Source organism: Chelonoidis abingdonii, chromosome 2 (genome assembly GCF_003597395.2).
Source record: "Chelonoidis abingdonii isolate Lonesome George chromosome 2, CheloAbing_2.0, whole genome shotgun sequence".
Lineage (NCBI taxonomy): Eukaryota > Metazoa > Chordata > Testudines > Testudinidae > Chelonoidis > Chelonoidis abingdonii.
In genome coordinates this window covers 195,687,147-195,706,907 of record NC_133770.1, presented here as the reverse complement: position 1 = coordinate 195,706,907, position 19,761 = coordinate 195,687,147, and the positions used below count along the sequence as shown (strand labels likewise).

The following is a 19,761-nucleotide window of genomic DNA, read 5'->3' as shown; positions in this document are numbered from 1 at the left end:
AAGAAGGAACTGAGGAGCGGCCGGGTCGGCAGGGGCATATATACGGTGCCGCAAAGGCGCCACGCCAGGGGGCGCCTGCCGACCCGCCGGGTGTTGCTAGGGGAAAATTCTTCCGACGAACGTGCACGTGTCGCGCGCACACCTACTTGGAATGAATATGAGCAACACATCTCGAAGAACAACAGTTACAAAGGTGAGTAACCGTCTTTTAGCCCACATCTGAAAATTCTGACTAAATTAATCTCTCACTTCTAATTAATCAAGCAATATACTAACCAAATTTCTTTCCTAAACCCTATGCTCATAAGAGTGAGGAGAGACTGCATACTCCATGAGGCCATTAGCTTTGTACTTGAACAGGACTGGACCATTTAGGTCGTCATCACAAGTGTTTGTGGCATTCGAAGACAGGATGAAGGTTCTTTTAGTCTCAACTCAGAGAATCTCGTTACGAATTTCCTCCTGTATAAGAATATGCTACAACATTACCAGTGTAACAGATCTGGTGCCTGTACAAGACATTTGTAGAGCTGTAACTTGGTCATTAGTGTGTTCCTTTGCACCTCATTATGCTGTATCAGCATTCCAGAGATGATGCCAAACTTGGATGAATAGTCCTCTCATTATTGTTCAGGTAGACTCTGATCCCACTTCCAAACTGAACTGCTTGTGTGTCACCTGAAGTAGAATGGACATGTGCAATGACTTGAAGAAAAAATGGTTACTAACCTGTTCTTTAACTGTTGTTCTTTGAGAAGCATGCACATATCCATTCCATGATGCCCACCCCTTTCCCCTTTATACTGGAGTCTGTCCAGTAAAAAGGAACTAAGCATTGTTGGGGATGGCTCCATCCTTTATACCAGTGGTCCCCAAACTTTTTTGTCTGGCAGGCACCAGATGACGAGCAATGGAGGACCGTGGCAGCGGACGAGCTTCCGCCGAAATTCCGCCGACAAGCAGCAACATCAATAGGCATCGCCGCCGAAATGCTGCTGACAAGCACCATCATCCAGAGGTGTCACCGCTGATATACCACTGAAAATCAGCGGCATTTCGGCAGCGACACCTCCGGATGACGCAGCTTGGCGGCAGCATTTTGGTGGATGCTCGTCTGCTGACCAGTACGTGGGCGCACTTAGATGCCCCGGCGGGCACCATGGCACCCACAGGCTCCATGTTGGGGACCCCTGCTTTATACCATGCACTGCAGTATGAGGCAACAGAAGGCACATGCGCCACCCTGATGGGTGTCACTAAGGGGAAAATCTCCAGCTGTGGTTCACTGGGCACACAGACCTGTAGTGGAATGACCATGAGTACCATATCTTGAAGAACAACAGTTACAGAACAGGTTAGTTCCTCTTATATCAAAGGACAGATTTTCAACAATTAAGCTCTGGGTCCGGGTACTGGGTCTCATGTCTTCATTAGTACATTTTCATGGGCCTAACTAAATCAGACTTCTTGTTTGCTCCTGAATATCTAAGTATTAGTGAGCTCAGTAGTTAAGTGTACAAAAATTTGTCTGTCTGCGGTATCTGAAAATCTTCACTTGTGCAAACCAATTCTTTATGTTCACAGGTACTAATGAACTGTCTCTTCATTTTCTGATGATGTTTCACCTTTCTGTAAATCAGTTTCATAATATACATTTATTTCAATTACATTTTAATAAATTGCGGAAACTTGCACATTTAGCTTGTGTTTTTTATATGTAATAATACACTTGATACTGCTCCTTTTGGAAATATTCCTACAATAGTGGAGTATACTTTAAAAAAAATCCACAATTTCATAATCTTCCTTACTAATATTGCCCCAAGTACAAAATTAATCCTTTCGATTGAATGTACTATTTGTCCTAGTACTGTTTAATGAGAACTTGTTTGAACTAAATACATTAGCAGCAAAATTGCTCTTCTGGAGTTTCCAGATGTCATAAAAGTAATTTCTCTTTTAGGTCAAGATCTTATTCAGCATAATTCTTCTGGAAGTAATGAGCTGAATGGGAGTTTACGACTGACAGCACCATCAATTAGCAATCAGTCAACAGGTGCTACGTTAACTATAAGCAATGATCAACTTCTGTCTCAGGGTACATCACTGAACGCTTCAGGTAAGCACTAATTGATTTCATAAGAGAAATAACTTTCTGTGTGGAAAAATAATTTGCTGGACCAGTTCAGTAAATCTAAAATGTTAAATTCATTTACTCTCCGATTACACAGCCCAAGATTTTGTCTGTTCTCTCACCTGACTCACTCATGTTCATCCCCACAGGACAGGGAGCAAGAGAGAACAAGGGAGTGCATCTAAAACTGGTGCACTGAGATAGTTAAAGGAGTAATACACAGATGTTTCCTATTAAATTAGAGGCATTAGGGAACCTGTCATGTGATCAAGGAACAATGATAAAGGGGTCATGATTCAAATTTCCCGTAGGACTTGTTATCACATTGTTTTGTAAATATGAAGCAGTTCATATTCCTATACGAAAAGTGAAATTTATTGACTGTTTCTGGTGTGATAGGTCCCTGTTGCTTTCTTTTCCCTGAGTGGATGCAGGTCCTTTGTAATTATAAGCAGACAGTTCTTTGAGAGCATCCTTCTGGGTGCTCCACTTGAAATACACATGCGCCTTCCATTGGTGATTGTTGACAGCAGTGCTGTTTGGCTTGCGCATGTGCCCTATCCATCCTCGTTGTGACAGATGAACTGTCCTCAGTTCCTTCTCAGCTGCTATGGCCAGAGGCAGAGAGTTCAGTAGTAGTCGCTTGTGCAGATGCCTGCCTCTTAGTTGCTTTTTTAGTTTTATTTTTATAGTTAATCATTTTATTTCTTTTGGGATCTTTTCCACTAGCCGAGGCTTTGGCCTCTTGCTGCCTCTACTTCCCTTTGCACAGAGGTGTCCATTTTCAAGAAGCCTTTTATATTTTGGGGCATACTTATATCCCCAGGCTTTAAAATGTTACCTCACTTGCTTGGAGTCCTTCCCAGTTAATGACAGCCACCCCCACTGTATCCGCTGCCTTGGGAATACACGTGTGCCCTCAAAGTGCAAAATCTGTACTAGTTTTAAGAGCCACTGTAGGGAGATTAAACTTCACCTCTCCATGATGGAGTGCTCCCTTCATCTGGCTTCAGGTCCAGGCCCAGAGACTCCCCACCCATACAGTGGCCTCCAAGCGACCATATTGCCCCATCAGCCTCCGGTAGACCGGCAAGTGAGGTGGGAAAGATTTCTATGAGAAGGAGTACTAAAACTCCTTAGAAAGAGCATAGTTCTAAGGGATCATCTGTACTGGGGACACTGTGCCCCTTAAAGGCTTCCAAGGAGTTCAAGAGATCTCAGTACCAAGGGTTCTAAGTTGCAGTCCTTGAGCTCATTTAAATCACATGGTACCCAGCAATTGGTACTGAAGCCTCTGGTACCATCGAAGCATGCCTGAAGTACTAGAGACTGTAGGGACTCCTCACTGAAGAAGTTGGTATTGCCTGCAGCATTTGCTGTAACTTTGGTGCCCAGCGAATAGCAACGCTGCTGGCACTGCTCTTAGTGCAGCATGCCTCTTTGACCACAGCCCATCAGGTTCCTGTGCAACCTCACCCAGTACCATAGGAGTTCAGATTTTCCAGGTATTTTTGTCTCCAATGAACTTACATCTCCGTTTTTAAGCTCAGTTGGACTCCTGGTATGGCATCCTCTGCTATCTTTAGTACCTCACCTATCACCTGTACTGCATGATTCCCCTGTGTCCATACATACATACATACATACAAACAGATCATCACTCCTCCTTCATCTGCTCCTCCATTAAACTTTTCAGATGAGAGCTCTCAGATGTTCAAATTTCTGTTCGGGTTCTTATGAGTCTAGACCACACTCTCTGGAACATGCTACATTGAGGGATACTTCACGACTCATGCAGCTTCGACCTCCTCAGCACCGTCCTTAGTATGACAATCCTGGATGCCTGTCTCATTCCCTTACGTGCCTTCGTTTCCAATGGCCATATTGGGATCCTTGGGCTGCATACTGCCAACAGTTCTCCAAGGCACACAGCGCTCACAGGGAACGTCAGGGACTTCATTTCCTGATTCCCTCCATTCTCCAACAGCAATCCCCACCTCATGAGGAAACATTAGAAAAACAGGAGAGTTGATGAGGAGGCTACTCTAACAAATATTTCCTGATCCTCCCTGGATGAAGCGATTATGCTCTTTCCATGTGCTGTGGACAACTTCACTTTCAAGGCTTGATGAAAAGAATGGCAGCCACTCTTCAAATATCCCTGGAAGAAGTCCAGTAGACTCAACCTAAATTGTTGGACATCCTTGCTACGCTATCTTCATCATGGGTGGCCCTCCCCATAAACGAGACATTGTTAAACCCATTAAGACAATTTGGCAGGTCCCTGCTACTGCCACCTCACTTCGCTCGCCTCCTCCCCCAACTGTCTAATAGCTAAGAGGTCAGACAAAAAGTATTAAGTTCCAGCTAGCGGTTCAGAATTTTTATTTTCCCACCCATTCCCTAACTCATTGGTTATGGATGCAGTGAGTGAACGACACAGGCAGCACTATTTGAAGACCGTCTTGTGATAAGGCTAATGTTCCATGAGCTCATAGATACTTTGGTCAGAAGAGCTATTCAGTTGCCATCTTGCTACCTTGTAGTTTGGAACTTAGGAATCAGTTTCAGGCAGTTGTTGCAGAAGGGCCTCTATCCAGAACAGCTTTACAGTCCTCTCTCGATGCCGCTGGCAAGTGCTGTTAAATCCATCTCCATAGCTCTAATCATGTGTCAAGTCTCATGGTTGCAATCCTCTGGAATTCCATGTGAAGTCCAGAACATTGTAGAGGACCTTTCCTTTGATCATCTGAAATTATTTTGCAAGTTCTCTGATAAGTCTCTGCATTCTCTGAAGGACTCAGGGCAACCTTTCAATTGCTGGGCATAAATACACTTGCAAACAAAAGGAGATTTAGTCAGCCTCAGACAGTGTAGAGATCCTGATCAGCTCAGTTTCCCACCTATCACAGCACCTCAGAAGCACCTAAAAAGAAACGCTGAATGCAGAGGGGGAAATTCTTAACTGCTGCACCTGGATTGACACAGCAGCCACCATCAACAAAGTGTTTGTTTTGACGCCTTGGTCGAGAGTCACAAATACCTCTGTGATCCAGATTTGCTGCTGTATTATTCTGTCCTTTCCTTCCTCCCAACTTCTGGGGATTATCTCCCATTTCTGAACTTCATGCGAGCAGATTTCTTCTGATAGATAGCTCTTAGAGGTTATAACACTGGGCAACTTCATTCTCTTGCATTCCTGTCTCCCTTCCTGGTCCCTGTTCAGGAATCCATCTCATGAACTTCTCCTGACGCAAGAGGTTCTCTCCCTTCACCGCATAGGAGCCATGGAACAAATTCCGACTTAATGTAGAGGAAGAGATCTATTCCAATTACTTTTCTGATTTCCAAAAAGAAGAGTAGGTGGAAGCCAATTCTAGATCTCAGCATGCTGAATACCTTCATCACAGTGCAGAGATTCATGATGGTAACACTAGCTGCTATCATTCCATCCCTAGATTCAGGAGACTGTTTTGTGACCTTTGACCTTCCGGACATGTACTTTCATGTCACAATACAGCCCTCTCACGAGAGAGCCTTACAGTTTGTCATAGGTCAGGACCACTGTCAGTATTGAGTCGTCCTTTGCAGCCCATCTGCTCTGCACTCATCGTGTTTACAAAAGTTATGATGGTAGTTGCCTCAGAGCTTTGCCAATGAGGAGTAATTTGTTTCCCCTATTTTAATGGCTGGCTTCTCAAGGGGTATACCTGTGTTGAAGTACAAACTGCTGTAAAGAAAGCTATGTCTGTCTTCCACATGCTTCGCCTTCACCTTGGTACTGCAAAATGGACCGCTCTTATTTCTATGGAGAATGGAGTTGATAGGGGCCACTCTTTATGCCATGACATCCATAGTCTGCCTACCAGAGGACAGGTCTCTCACTCTGACATACTTAATAGCTCAAGTCCAAATGAGCCCCCACACCGTTGCCAGATTGTGCCTACAGCTCTTCGGGCATGTGGCACTGTGTACATTGTCATGTAACACACCTGCTTACATATACCCTGCTTCAAAGCCTGGCTCAGGACAGTTTATACCCACCCAGCAGAGAGAGTTAGAACAAGTTGCTTTTTATTCCCAGCCGAGTGCTAGTCTCTCTTGAATGGTGGAAGAATACAGACAAGGTATGCTCAGAGATTCCCTTCAGTTATCCGCCTCCTACTGTCACAATAGTTTTTTTGGATGCATTCACCTGAGAATGAGAGACTGATCTATGGGACCAGGTTATCCCATGCAGATAGTCTGCCCAGGAGTTTACATATCAACTTGATGGAGCTCAGGGCAGTACAGTCTGCTTACCAGCATGACAGAAGGGTCATTCTGTTTGTCTAATGACAAACAGAGTCAGTATGTACAACATAAATCAACAAGTGGTTAAGATCCCCTTCTCTGTGCTCTGAGGCACTTGAGTAATAGAACTGGTGATTAGTCCACCATACCTATATCTCAACAGGTTATTTTTACAGCTGCCAAAACACTATTGCCAATGTCCTCAGCCAACATTTCACCTCAGATCACAAGTGGGAAGTTGAGAGATCCATACTAAAGCAGATTTTCCTTACCTGGCATCTTCCAAACAATAAACCTTTTTCCAGTACTGCCAACTGCATATGTGCAAAATTCTGTTCGAGAAGAGGTCTCAAGCACCATTCCCTGGGGACACCTTTTTTCCTTTCCTGGTCAAAGAGTCTCCTATATACCTTCCCCTCCAATGCTGCTAATCTTCAGCATTCTACACAAATAGGACAAAGCCATGGTAATTTTGATTGCATCAACCTGGCCAAGACAGGTATGATTCTTCTTCGAGTGCTGTCCCTGTGGGTGCTCCACTCTAGGTGACGGTGCGTCCTGGCACTGTTAATTGGAGATTTTCGGTAGCAGTGCCTGGTTGGGGCGCATGCACTCAGTTGGTATCTCCCGCCTTGTTGGAATCTTCCTGAGTGTGTGCGCCCCACACCCTCCTCAGTTCCTTCTCAACCGTCCTCGGCTGAAGACGGGACTCGGGGCAGTGCTGCCTTTTCTTCCCTGGTCTCTATAGGAAACAGTAACAAAGAACATAGAAATAATTATTAATTACTTTCCAGTTGTTTCCCTTCCTTTAGTATAGTTACTAGTTTAAAAAAAAAAAAAGCCCCTCAGGCTTGTCTCCCGTTGACACTCTCCTCGGCCATCTCTAATTCATAATGCCAGGAGCTTCAGGATTCAAAAGATGCATCTCCTGTCAGGACCCATGCCACGTTCAGATGGGCACTCACATTGTGTGAAGTGCCTCGGAAACACCCACATCCCCGCGAAGTGCCTCCATTGCGCAAGCCTCAAGTCAAGAGCTCGTCGTGACAGGGATCTGCGGCTCAAAATCCTGATGATGGAAAAATCCTTACTGCCGCTGTCGGAGACAGGAAAGGCTAAACCCGCTCCCTCATGCTCCCCAGCCAGATCGGAACCGGTGGCAGCATTGCATCACCCTCCCTGGAGCGGAGGCAAGAAGCACAACAGTCTCACAGAAGAGACTCTAACCAAAGACAGGTGCCTCAGCCTGCTCTAATGCCTCAGCCACTGCTCTGACAGAGCACAGAGGCAGGGACCCCGACCTCCTGCGCCAGGAAGGTCCTTGTGGATCCGGTCCCCTCAGCGCCGCAAACGGCTGCGGCGCGGACACCTCGCTCCTCCTCGGCACCGCAAACGGCCACAGTGCCGGCAGCACGCTCCTTCTCGGCACCGACAACGGCCGCGGTGCCAACAGCATGCTCTGCCTCAGCAACGAAAAGAGCCGCGGTGCTGACAGCACGCTCCTCCTCGGCACCGAGAAGAACGTCGGCACCGAGCCTGTCTTCTACCCGCGCACCAGCAGCAGACTCTCTGCAGGGCACCTCTAAGCAGTCCGCAGCAACACTCTCATTCTCACTTTCTCCTACTAATGAACTAGAGCAGAGAGCAGCTCAGCCCAGGGAGCGGAAGCAACAGTTTCTCACCCAGAGTGACCTTTCAGTGCCACCTGAGCCTCACTCTCCGCTCCTAGACACACACAACTCATTTCTTGAACCGCCACTCTCTCCACCTGAACTGGCTTTCACTGATGGGGAACTTGATTTACAGCAGCAAGTGGAGTTCTCGCCTCCTGCTTCTCCTCTACAGGCGCCTCTACTACCTCAGGTCATGGCTCAAGGTCAACAACCTCAGTTTCCTTACTTTGCCCCCCTCCACCCCCCCGTGGGCGGCACCTGGGTTCTCCTACCCTATGCCTTGGCCTCAGTGGTACCCATGGCAACATCCTCCTACCAATCGTCCTCCTTCCATGCCTCAATCTCCTGCTCCGTCCACTTCTAGGGTGCCTGAGCCCCCTCCTGAGACTGGGAGCTATGCACCATATCCTGACTCACCGACCCCTAACTCTCCACTAGCCTCGGATGAAGCCCTCCTCCCTTCACCTCCACAGGCCATGGATGACTGCAAACAATTTCAAGAACTTTTTAGGAAGGTGGCACTCAGTCAAAATATCCCCTTAGAAGAGGTTCAGGAGACGCAACACAGACTCCTTAGAATCCTTCAACCGTCTGTGCCCTCAAAAATCGCGCTCCCTATAAACGAAGCACTCATGGAGCCAGCTGACACTGTCTGGCAAACCCCAGCCTCTTTAGTACCAACTTGCAAGAAGGTTGAATGTAAATATTATGTCCCTGCAAGGGGTGCAGACTTCCTATTTTCTCATCCACCACTGAACTCTCTTGTCAAGGATGCAGTTGCACAGAGGGCGAAACAGTCACAATATCGACCCACCCCACAAGACCAAGGACCTCAAATGCCTTGACATCCTGGGCCGCAAGGTTTATACGTCCTCTACACTACAATTCAGAATTGCAAACTATTCTGCTCTCCTCACCAGTTATGATTTTTATAATTACAGTAAACTTTTTGAATTTGCCTCCTACATTCCAGAGGATAGGAGAGCAGACTTCAAATCAATCCTGACTGAGGGCCAACTGATTTCCAGAACGGCCCTACAGGCATCTTTAGACACGGTGGACACAGCAGCCCTTACTACTGCAACTGCTATGGTTATGCGTAGGTCCTCATGGCTCTTCGCATCCAGCATTCCAAAAGAACTCCAGACCAAAGTGGAGGATCTCCCCTTTGATAAGGACAAACTTTTCTCAAAAAAACCTGATGAACTCCTCCATACCATGAAAGATTCTAGAGCAACACTGGGCACCCTGGGCATTCACCCATCCCTTCCCAGGTGACAACAATACCAACCCTACCAAAGACCACGCACACATCAGTACTATCGTCCTCAACCCAGACCATATGACACAACTAGGAATCGTACTAGACCCCCCAAGCGCAGACAAAATCAAAATCAAGCCACTACCTTCCGTCCATTGGGCAATAAACAACAGTTTTGAAATGTTGGTCGAAGGTCTGCACGACCACCCCTTGATTCCACTGCTTACTTGCCCATTTGGCCACCGTCTCCAGATTTTCCAGCATGCCTGGCAGCAGATTACACAGTACTGCTGGGTCCTCGAAATAGTTCAGACCGGTTACTCCATCCCTTTTATATCCTGCCCTCCTACCCTTCCCCGTCCCTCTTCAGGGACCCTTCTCATGAGCAATTACATCACACAGAAGTGTCACATCTGCAACTTAACAAATTCGTGAGGATACAAAGATTCAATATGGTCACACTGGGCACAATAATACCTGCATTGGATCAAGGGGACTGGTTCACAGCCCTCGACCTACAGGATGCTTACTTTCATATATCAATTCATCCAGCTCATAGACGCTTTCTACGATTCACAATCGGTCACGACCATTTTCAATACAGAGTTCTTCCTGTCAGACTTTCCACAGCACCAAGAGTTTTTTCCAAGACTCTAGCCGTGGTTGTGGCTCACCTCCACAAACACGGGGTCACATTGTTCCCCTACCTGGACAATTGCCTCATCAAGGGCGACTCCTATGGCGAGACACTTCAAGCTACGCGTTTCGCCATTTCCCTCTTTCACAGCCTAGGCCTCCAAATAAACTTGCAAAAATCCACCCTGACACCTACACAACAGATCGATTTCATTGGAGCTCATCTCGACTCAACCCAGAGCAGGGCCTCGCTCCCATACAACAGATTCCTTGCTGTCACGCAGCTCATCTGCATGCTGTTTGTTCGTCCCAGGACACAAGCAAGAATCTGCCTACAGCTCCTCGGCCACATGGCAGCCACCACCTTCGTGGTTCAACACGCCAGGCTTCACATGAGATGTCTCCAGGGCTGGCTCAACTCCAGTTTCAAACCCAACAGACACACCTTAGGGATGCTGCTAACTCCTCCTCCCAATGTTATAGCTTCCCTACAGTGGTGGACAAGTCCAGAAAACCTTTACACAGGTGTTTCCTTCCAGCAAGGATCCCCAAAGTTCATGCTCACCACGGACGCTTTCCTAATCAGTTGGGGAGCGCATCTAGGGGGACACAGGGCACAAGGCCGGTGGTCCACATCAGAGACGCATCTACACATAAACTTCTTAGAGCTCAGAGCAGTGAGGAGAGCATGCCTTCACTTTCTTCCCCTCATAAAGAATAAATACCTGCAGGTCTTAACAGACAACATAGCATGTATGTACTACATAAACAGACAAGGGGGAGCCTGATCACATTCCCTTTGCTTGGAAGCCATTCGACTATGGAATTGGTGCATATGACATCGAATACAAATCATTGCTTCCTACCTACCAGGCTGCCACAACACTACTACCGACGCACTCAGCAGGCACTTCTCGACAGAACACGAATGGGAACTGCACCCTGCAGTACTCCAACAGCTCTTCTTCCTCTGGGGCACCCCGTCAATAGATCTCTTTGCCATGACCCAAAACCGAAAATGTCCCCGGTTTTGCTCCAGAGCGGGACTCAGGACTGCATCCCTAGGAGATGCATTCCTCATCCCATGGAACAACTACCTCCTGTACGCCTTCCCACCAATCCCTCTGTTACACAGGGTTCTTCGGAAGATCACGGACGACAAGGCCCAGGTCATCCTTATTGCCCCGGCTTGGCCAAGACAGACATGGTATCCCTACCTGCTCCACATGTCCTCTCATGACCCACGGGCTCTCTCCAACAGGCCAGACCTCTTTTTACCAGGACAACGGATGAGTTCTTCACCCCCAGCTCCAAAAGCTCCACCTCACAGCCTGGTTCCTTAATGGTTCCAAACCCATGAACTAGCCTGTTCCGAGCAAGTCCAATATGTCCTCCTGCACAGTAGGAAAGACTCCACTCGTAAAACCTACCTGCAGAAGTGGAAGCGTTTCGCTCTCTAGTGCTCACATAATCACTTAGCACGCAATAACGTGACCCTCCCTAACATTCTAAACTGTCTCCTGAAACTAAAACAGGATGGATGGACTTTCACTCAACTCCATCAAAGTGCACCTGGCGACGCTTGCCACCTTCCATGACCTATTAGATGGGTACTCACTCTTTACCCACCCCACCATAAAACGCTTTCTCATGGGCCTGCAAAATCTCTACCCTGAAATTCACCCAACAGCGGCTTCATGGAATCATAACCTCGTTCTTCATGCTCTCATGAAACCTCCATATGAGCCCTTGGCTACCTCCTCTCATCTCCATATGTCCATGAAAGTGGCTTTCTTAGTTGCCATAACATAGGCAAGGAGAGTTGGTGAAATGAGCGCCCTGATGGCCCATTCTCCCTACACATTCTTCTCCAAAGACAGTCTCTTTGAGACCACATCCTAAATTTCTTCCTAAGGTGGTATCAACCTTCCATCTCAACCAGCCTATATATTTACCTTCTTTATCCCAAACCTCACAAGACTCCGCAACCCTGCATACTCTCAACATCAGACGAGCAGTCACCTTTTATTTAGACAGGATCATTTCGCAAGTCTCCATGATTCTTTGTTTCCATCGCCAAAAGATTGAAAGGCATGGCTATCTCTAAATAACGCCTGTCCAAGTGGATCTCTGACTGTATCAGATCTTGTTACCGTGTGAAAAATCTTCAACTGCCCAAAGGCATTAGAACTCATTCCACTCGAGCCATGTCAACATCCATTGCCTTCCTACATTCCTGACATCTGCAAAGTGGCTACATGGTCATCTGAACACACGTTTGCAAAACATTATGCTCTCATGCAAGACACCACGGCTGACACCATAGTAAGCCATACAGTACTATCTACAGTACTCACTGCTGCATCTCCAAAGTCCCACCAACCATAGTGGGTACTGCTATAGAGTCACCTAGAGTGGAGCACCCACAGGGGCAGCACTCGAAGAAGAAGAGAAAGTTACTCACCTTGCAGTAACTGAGGTTCTTCGAGATGTGTGTCCCTGTGGGTGCTCCACTCCCCACCCTCCGCTTCTCTACTTTGGAGTACTAGTAGGATTCTCCATGGTAGAGAAGGAACTGAGGAGAGTGTGGGGCGCACACACTCAGGAAGATTTCAACAAGGCGGGAGATACCAACTGAAGTGCGTGCGCCCCAACCAGGCACTGCTACTGAAAATCTCTGATCAACAGCACCGGGACGCACCATCACCTAGAGTGGAGCATCCACAGGGACACACATCTCGAAGAACCTCAGTTACTGCAGGGTGAGTAACTTTCTCTTTCCTTCCCTTCTTTATCTCTCTTCCCAGCCAGCCACCACTTAGGATTTTGGGAACATTTGTGACCCAAGCTTGGTCGCTCTCAGGCTCAAGACTTGGTACCTAGATGGCTTTCAGGATTAGAACTCTCCTGTTCCAGAGAGGATCAGGAAGTCTTTTTGAACAGCAGAAAATAATCTACAGTAACTCCTCACTTAATGTTGTAGTCATGTTCTTGAAAAATACAACGTTAAGCGAATTCAGTTTCCCCATAAGAACTAATGTAAATGGGGGGGTTAAGTTCCAGAGAAATTTTTTCACCAGACAAAAGACACTCTCTCTCTCTCTCTCTCTCTCTCTCTCTCTCTCTCACACACTCACACACACACACACACACACACACACACACACACACACACACACTATAAATTTTAAACAAACCATTTAATACTGTAGACAGCAGTGATGTTTGTGAAGTTTGGTGGAGGTGGTGGAATCAGAGGGTGGGATATTTCCTGCTAAATGATGAACTAGCACTCAGCTGAGCCCCAGCTGTTGTTAATGTAGCCTCACATGCTACAAGGCAGCACAAATGGAGGGAAGGGCGAGAGAATGGCAGACAGAGACATGCACCCTGTGAGAGAGAGAGATGCAGATTGCCCCTCTAAGTATGTTGACCCCACTCTAAGTACATTGCCTTTTTAAGTAGATCAGCAAATTGAGACAGCAGCTGCTGCCAGCAAGCTCCCTCTGTCCTGAGCCCTGTTGTGTCCCAGATGTCCTTGCTCTATATAGATGGGGTAAGCAGAGGGGAGGGGGACACTGTGACATTAGCCTCCCTCTTATCTCCCCCCCTGCACAACAAGCAGGAGGCTCCCGGGAGCAGCTCCAAGGCAGAGGGCAGGAGCAGCACGTGGCAATAGGGGGAGGGACAGCAGAAATACTGGCAATTGATAACCTGCTGGGAAGCTGCCACACAGGAAACTTAGGGGAGCGGGGAGCTGATAGAGGGGCAGCCGTCCACCCTGGTTCCAAGCCCCCACCAGCTAGCTGCATTGGGCTGCTGTTTCTGTAAGCAGTGGACAAAGCAGGCAGCTGCCAAACAACATTATTAGAGAGCATTATGCAACTTTAAATGAGCATGTTCTCTAATTGATCAGCAATGTAACAATGAAACAATGTTAACTGGGACGACTTTAAGTGAGGAGTTACTGTGCCATGAATTACCTTCAGAAATGGAAGCGATTTTACCACTGATGCACTTGTCACCACCTCACTCCTGTTGATTCTCCATCTTGGAGATTTTGGAATACCTATTCACTCTGAAGAAAGGAGGTCTCTCGTTAAGTTCCATTCAAGTCCGCCTAGCAGTCGTCACAGAATTTAATTCTCCTGTGGAAGGTTTTTCAGTATTTGCTCATCCTTCAGCTTCCAGATTTAGTTCTTAATTTTCTAATGAAATCTCCCTTAGAGCCATTAGCTTCTTGTGTGCTTTGTGACAGGGTCAGGCGAGATGGCTACAGGAGAGTGTTAGAAGGCAGATATATTAGTTCCAGATTAAGTAGATCCCTTTTCCCTAGGTATGGTAACGGGCAGTTCCAGAACAATCAGAAACTTGCTGGAACCAACTAAGGCAGGCAGGCTAATTAGGACATCTGGAGCCAATTAAGAAGAAATTGCTAGAATCAATTCGGACAGGTTGGCTAATCAGGGCACCTGAGTTAAAAAGGACCTCACTTCAGTTTGTAGTGTGCATGTGAGGAGCTGGGAGCAAGAAGCACTAGGAGTTGAGAGTAAGAAGATGTATTGCTGGAAGACTGAGGAGTACAATCATTATCAGACACCAGGAGAAAGGTCCTGTGGTGAGGATAAAGAAGATGTTGGGAGGAGGCCATGGGGAAGTAGCCCAGGGAGTTATAGCTATCGTGCAGCTGTACCAGGAGGCACTCTAGACAGCAGCAGCAGTCCATGGGCCCTGGGCTGGAACCCGGAGTGGAGGGTGGGCCCGGGTTCCCCCCAAACCTCCCAATTCCTGATCAGACACAGGATGAATTGACCTGGACTGTGGCTTCTACCAGAGGGGAAGGTCTCTGGGCTGTTTCCTAACCCACATGGTGAATCTCTGAGGTGAGCAAATCCACCAATAAGTGCAGGACCCACCAAAGTAGAGGAGGAATTTTGTCACAGCTTCTAAATCTTCCGTGAAAATGTTTTTTGGCAAATACTGCTTGTAACTGTGCCGCAGTGAGTCACAACTGAGAATACCAAATTCAGGACAAACTATTGAGAAATAGGGCAAACACACCCCAAAACTGGTGATTATTTTTCCACAAGATATACTAGTCCAGTAACAGAAGTAAACTGATGCTTCACCACACTGGCTAACAAGAAGTCAGAAAAACAGTGTCCTTAGGTGTTCCAGTCCTTGTATCACCACCAAAAACACTAGACTTAATGATCAGTGGTTATTTAAAACCAATTTCATCAACAAAGGGTTCTTCTGATCCCAAAGGACCAGCCACATTGAGGTAGGTCAATATATACACGTCTGCCCCAATATAACGTGACCCGATCTAACATGAATTCGGATATAACGCGGTAAAGCACCGCTCCGTGGGTGGGGGGTGATGCGGAGGGGGCAGAGCTGTGTGCTCCGGCAGATCAAAGCAAGTTCAATATAACACAGTTTCACCTATAACACAGTAAGATTTTTTTTGGCTCCCGAGGACAGTGTTATATCAGGGTAGAGGGGTAACTTACTCAGTAATCATTCAATTGTCAGTCCTTTAGTATCTAATATCTAAAGGTTTATTTATATAAGAAAGAAAGCTGAGAGTTAAAAGTAGTTAAAGGAATCAAATACATACAATAATTATAAGGTTCTTGGATCAGGCTTGTAGCAGTGATGGAATAAAGTGCTGTCTTGTTAAGTCTCTGATTGTTTCCAAATCATTGGAACGTTCTCAGTCCTTTTGTTAGAATGCTCCTGTAAGTTTAAATTTATAGTCCAGAGGTTATACTAGGAAAGAGACAAAATGGAGATGTCTCCAGGGCCTTTTATAGCTTCTGCCATGTGGAGGGAAGCCCATTTGTTCAAACAAAGCCCTCAGTCCAGTTTGTGGAAAAATGTAAGTAACAAGATGGAGTTTGGAGTCACATGGGCAAGTCACATGTTCACGCCTGCTTTGCTTAGTTATAGCAGAGGCCTTTACTCCTACTCTGGTTAGAATGTTCACAGGAAAGTCGATTAAGTAGATAGGTGTCTTCCATGGTTCATTGTGAGTTGTGTTCTTTGATGGGCCATTCAACTTGGATAGTTCCTTCACAATGTGCTGGTTAAATAACTTTTGGTGCTACCACAGGAGCAAATATTTGAAATGCTGGTACATAGTTAATATTCATAACTTCAGATACAAAAATGATGCATGCATACAAATAGGATAATCATATTCATCAAATCATAACTTTTCCATAGACATCTTACATAATTACTGCGGTGGTTCAGGTCCATACTACTCTCCAGTCGGTGGTCCGCATCCTCAACAGGAGTACTTCCATTGACCTAAGAGGGGCAGTCTGGGGAGCTGAGAGCCTGAGCTCTGTTTTGCTCACTGCTTGCTACCAGGAGCCTGGCTGCCCCACAGGATCCTGGCTTCCCACTTACCACCAGCTGTCCTCCCTCACGCACTCTTGGTTCTCTGCTGGGAGCCTGGTGGCCCTGCCTGGGCTCTCGCCTCCCTGCCGGAAGCAGGGAAGCTGTCTGGGCTCTTGCCTCCCCACTCCCCAATGGGAGCAGGGCAGACTCCCAGCAGGGAGCCTAGGCGCGGCTGGGTTCCTGTCTGGGAGCCAGAACAGCACCCGGGCTCTTGGTGTGGAATGGGGAGCCCAGACTCTGGGGGCAGCTTGGCTCTGTGTGGGGAGCTCGGGCAGCAGCCCAGCTGGGACATGGAAACGTGAAATTGTCAAGAATAACAGCCAACAGTTGTGGAGGTGGAGTTATGATGATGGTGTAGTAGGGCACTTACATCAGTGGGAGCAAGGCTGTAGTGTGTACACTTACATAGTTAGGTCAACATAAACCAGTTTTCAACCTCACTGTAGTGTCGACCAGGGCCGAGACTATGCATATCTTATGCAGACAGAGTTAAATGAACAGTAATGTCTTCCCAGATACTTTCTAAATAGATTTCCATCTTCATCCTTTCCTGATATACAGCTGCTAATGGACTGTGTCCAACTAGGGTGATAGCCCACTTTACTACATTTCAATCTATGTCCATTGCCATGCTGAAAGATGTTCCTGTTGCAGAAATCTACAAAGCTGCTACATGGACATACTTTCTCAACACATTAGGCCTTGGTGCATGCCTCTAGAACAGATGCTACATTTGGTTCTGAAGTGCCTATCTCCTTCAGAGGGTGCTGCTCGAGAGTCACCTCAAGTAGAGCATGCATAGGGATACTAGTGGAAGAAAAAGGAGAAGTTACTTACTTTGTACAGTAACTGGAGTTCTTCAAGATGCCCTATGGGTGCTCGACTACCCGCCCTCCTTTCCCCTCAGCTGCAGTCTCTCTTCTATGGTAGAAAAGAACTTGAGAATAGTTTGTCAATCAGTCCTAAGTATCCTCAGTACAGGGCGGTGGGCAATGCAGCTTTTAGACTATTCCAATATTTTCTGAACACTCTGTCATGGAGTGTTCATTGGTGTTACATCAGGATAAAGGTCTATACCATACAGGGCTGAACTTTCTCAATAAATCTAAGGTCTAAAACTTCATGAACAAAGTAATCTTTCTCTTAACAATAGTAGGTATTAAAACATAATTCTGTGCCTGCAGACTAATAAGTAGTACCTGTGCCTCATACTGTTCAAGCAGGTGGCAGCCAATGGAATGTTTTCAACCTTGAGGATGACTTTCTCATATCCCCAGTTATTTCAGATTCAGAATAAATTGGTTCATGACTAGGCAGCTTGTTTATATAGATGGTGTTGGAATTACCTGGTGGCTATTTCAAGCCACTAAATTTCTATTATTTTCATATATTGTAATGTGTTCTAATGTAGGTTTATATTTTTGGGGTCCTGTTCTGCAAACAGGTGCATTAACTAGTCTGTTTACAGAATTACATTATTATTGTATTATTTTTATATTAGGGTAGACACATCTCACCATAATATCTGAGCCTTTTATACAGGAAAATAAGATCTGGCTCCGCTCTTGCTATCCTAATGTTTGGTCACTTTTACTGGTTTTTGTTTTGTGGTGGAATTTTCTTTCTTTGTGTTTCTTTAAATTTTGTTGACATCTTGGCTTCTGGTGTAAGTAGGTTTTTGAAAAAGGTGAGTTTTTCCTTTCAGTTCTGAAGGTGATCAGATGAAGACACATTCTAATCTCCTATGGTAGGGTGTTCCATAGTGTTTACCTAACATTGAAAACTTGTCTTCAGTTATACTGCTTGTAATGGACCCATGTCCATACAGCACAGTGCAAGACTCTCACACAAATAAATTGTTTTTCCTGTTGTTTGCCACCTGTTTGACTAAAAGAGGAGAAAGATCTGCAGTAGTGCCACCAAGTCTTAGTAAAGAATTAGCAAGCAAGAAATTTTCACCTAAGTTATTCACCTAAAATAAAATAGCCCTGTAGTTAGGATTGAGGCTTATGTTTCCTTTTTTAATGTTGTGCATACTTTATTTTTTTGCAGAACTTAATACGTCAAGTGGAAATCTTCCTTCAGCACCACCCATGTCTCAATCCACAGTTTCTGCTCAAAACTTAGTAATGTCTTCGTCAGGAGTTGGAGGAGATGGTAGTGTTACCTTGACCTTGGCTGATACTCAGGGCATGTTATCTAGTGGTCTTGATTCAGTTACACTTAATATCACTTCACAGGTTAGTGCAATTTACTGCTCTGCTCTTCTGGTAGAGTAATAGTATAATCTCAGGGGACTGAAGTATCTGAATGTTTTTACAGAAAGTAATTTTTACCACTTACGCACAGTAGATGAAGATGCAATTAATATTTTTGCTGATAACAGTGTGCACATTGTTGCCTAGAACCATTACAAAATTTCTTACGTGGAGCTGGAGGTTATGCTGCCTCATGCTCCCATGGGAAGGCATGAAGGCAGGAGATCCTGTGACCCTCCCTGAGTTTCTCCTTACTGGCTGAGGTGGCAAAATGGAACCAATCTTTAGAACAGCTTTTAGTTCTTTAATTTTCAACTGCATGTCCCTGTCCAGATTGAATTTCTTTGATTTGATCCCCTTATTCAGCACACTCTCCCCATTCCCCTCCTCCCCCCAGGACATACCCCTCTATACAAAGACCTCAAGATGATGGAGTCAAAACCTGTAGGCTTCAAGTCTTGTCCATCCTTTGACAGACTAATTTTTTTTTTAAAGGTGGACACAGCAGTTGCCTGTTTTTGTGGTGTATAATTCATCCAAGCAGCAAGTGCTTGGTTTGCCTTTCGTTCTCTACTCATCTTAAAGGTCAAGATATATGAGCCTGAAGCTCCATCTCTTAGAACAGTCTGAGAGTGACATGAGACCTAGAAGATCTAGGCTGGAGTACCCCCATACTGGTCAAATTTGCTCCATCAAGCAGGCAGGTAATGCCAAGATGACAGCAAAGAAGACTGCACCAAGCAAACAAGTGGCACTAACAGTATCTACACTGTCACCAACTGCAGCATTGAGTCTATCAAAACTTTTGATATTGAAGATGATGCTATTTCTGATAAATTGTATGGTCAGTTGGTCAAGAGACTAAATAACCGATGTCAGTCAAATTTATTAATATGGTACAGGAAGAAGATTCTGTCTGACACCAGTCTTCAAAAAAGAGCCGTCCTGTACAGTAGTGTTACATTCACCTTGTACAGAAGTTGTGCTCTCCAAAGTTCTACTTCTAAAGCAATCTTTTTATAACTTACTTGATTACCAGTAAAAGGAACCGTATTCTTCATTTGAAACTAGGTTCAGCCAATTAGCTTTTTATCT

The 19,761-nt window shown here is 45.9% G+C and overlaps 1 protein-coding gene across 10 annotated transcripts in view; it reads left to right on the top strand.

Annotated features, from left to right (window-relative positions):
* ZNF236 (zinc finger protein 236) overlaps nt 1-19,761 on the top strand; it is a 200,841-nt gene that overhangs the window by 140,106 nt on the left and 40,974 nt on the right. For 8 of the 10 annotated variants that reach the window (XM_075062894.1, XM_075062898.1, XM_075062893.1 and 5 more), the window contains exons 27-28: nt 1,964-2,119; nt 18,461-18,648. In XM_075062894.1, coding sequence (XP_074918995.1) covers nt 1,964-2,119; nt 18,461-18,648 — 344 coding nt within the window. The remainder of the gene's footprint in view (nt 1-1,963; nt 2,120-18,460; nt 18,649-19,761) is intronic. The other 2 variants (XM_075062900.1, XM_075062899.1) reach the window with 1 other exon arrangement.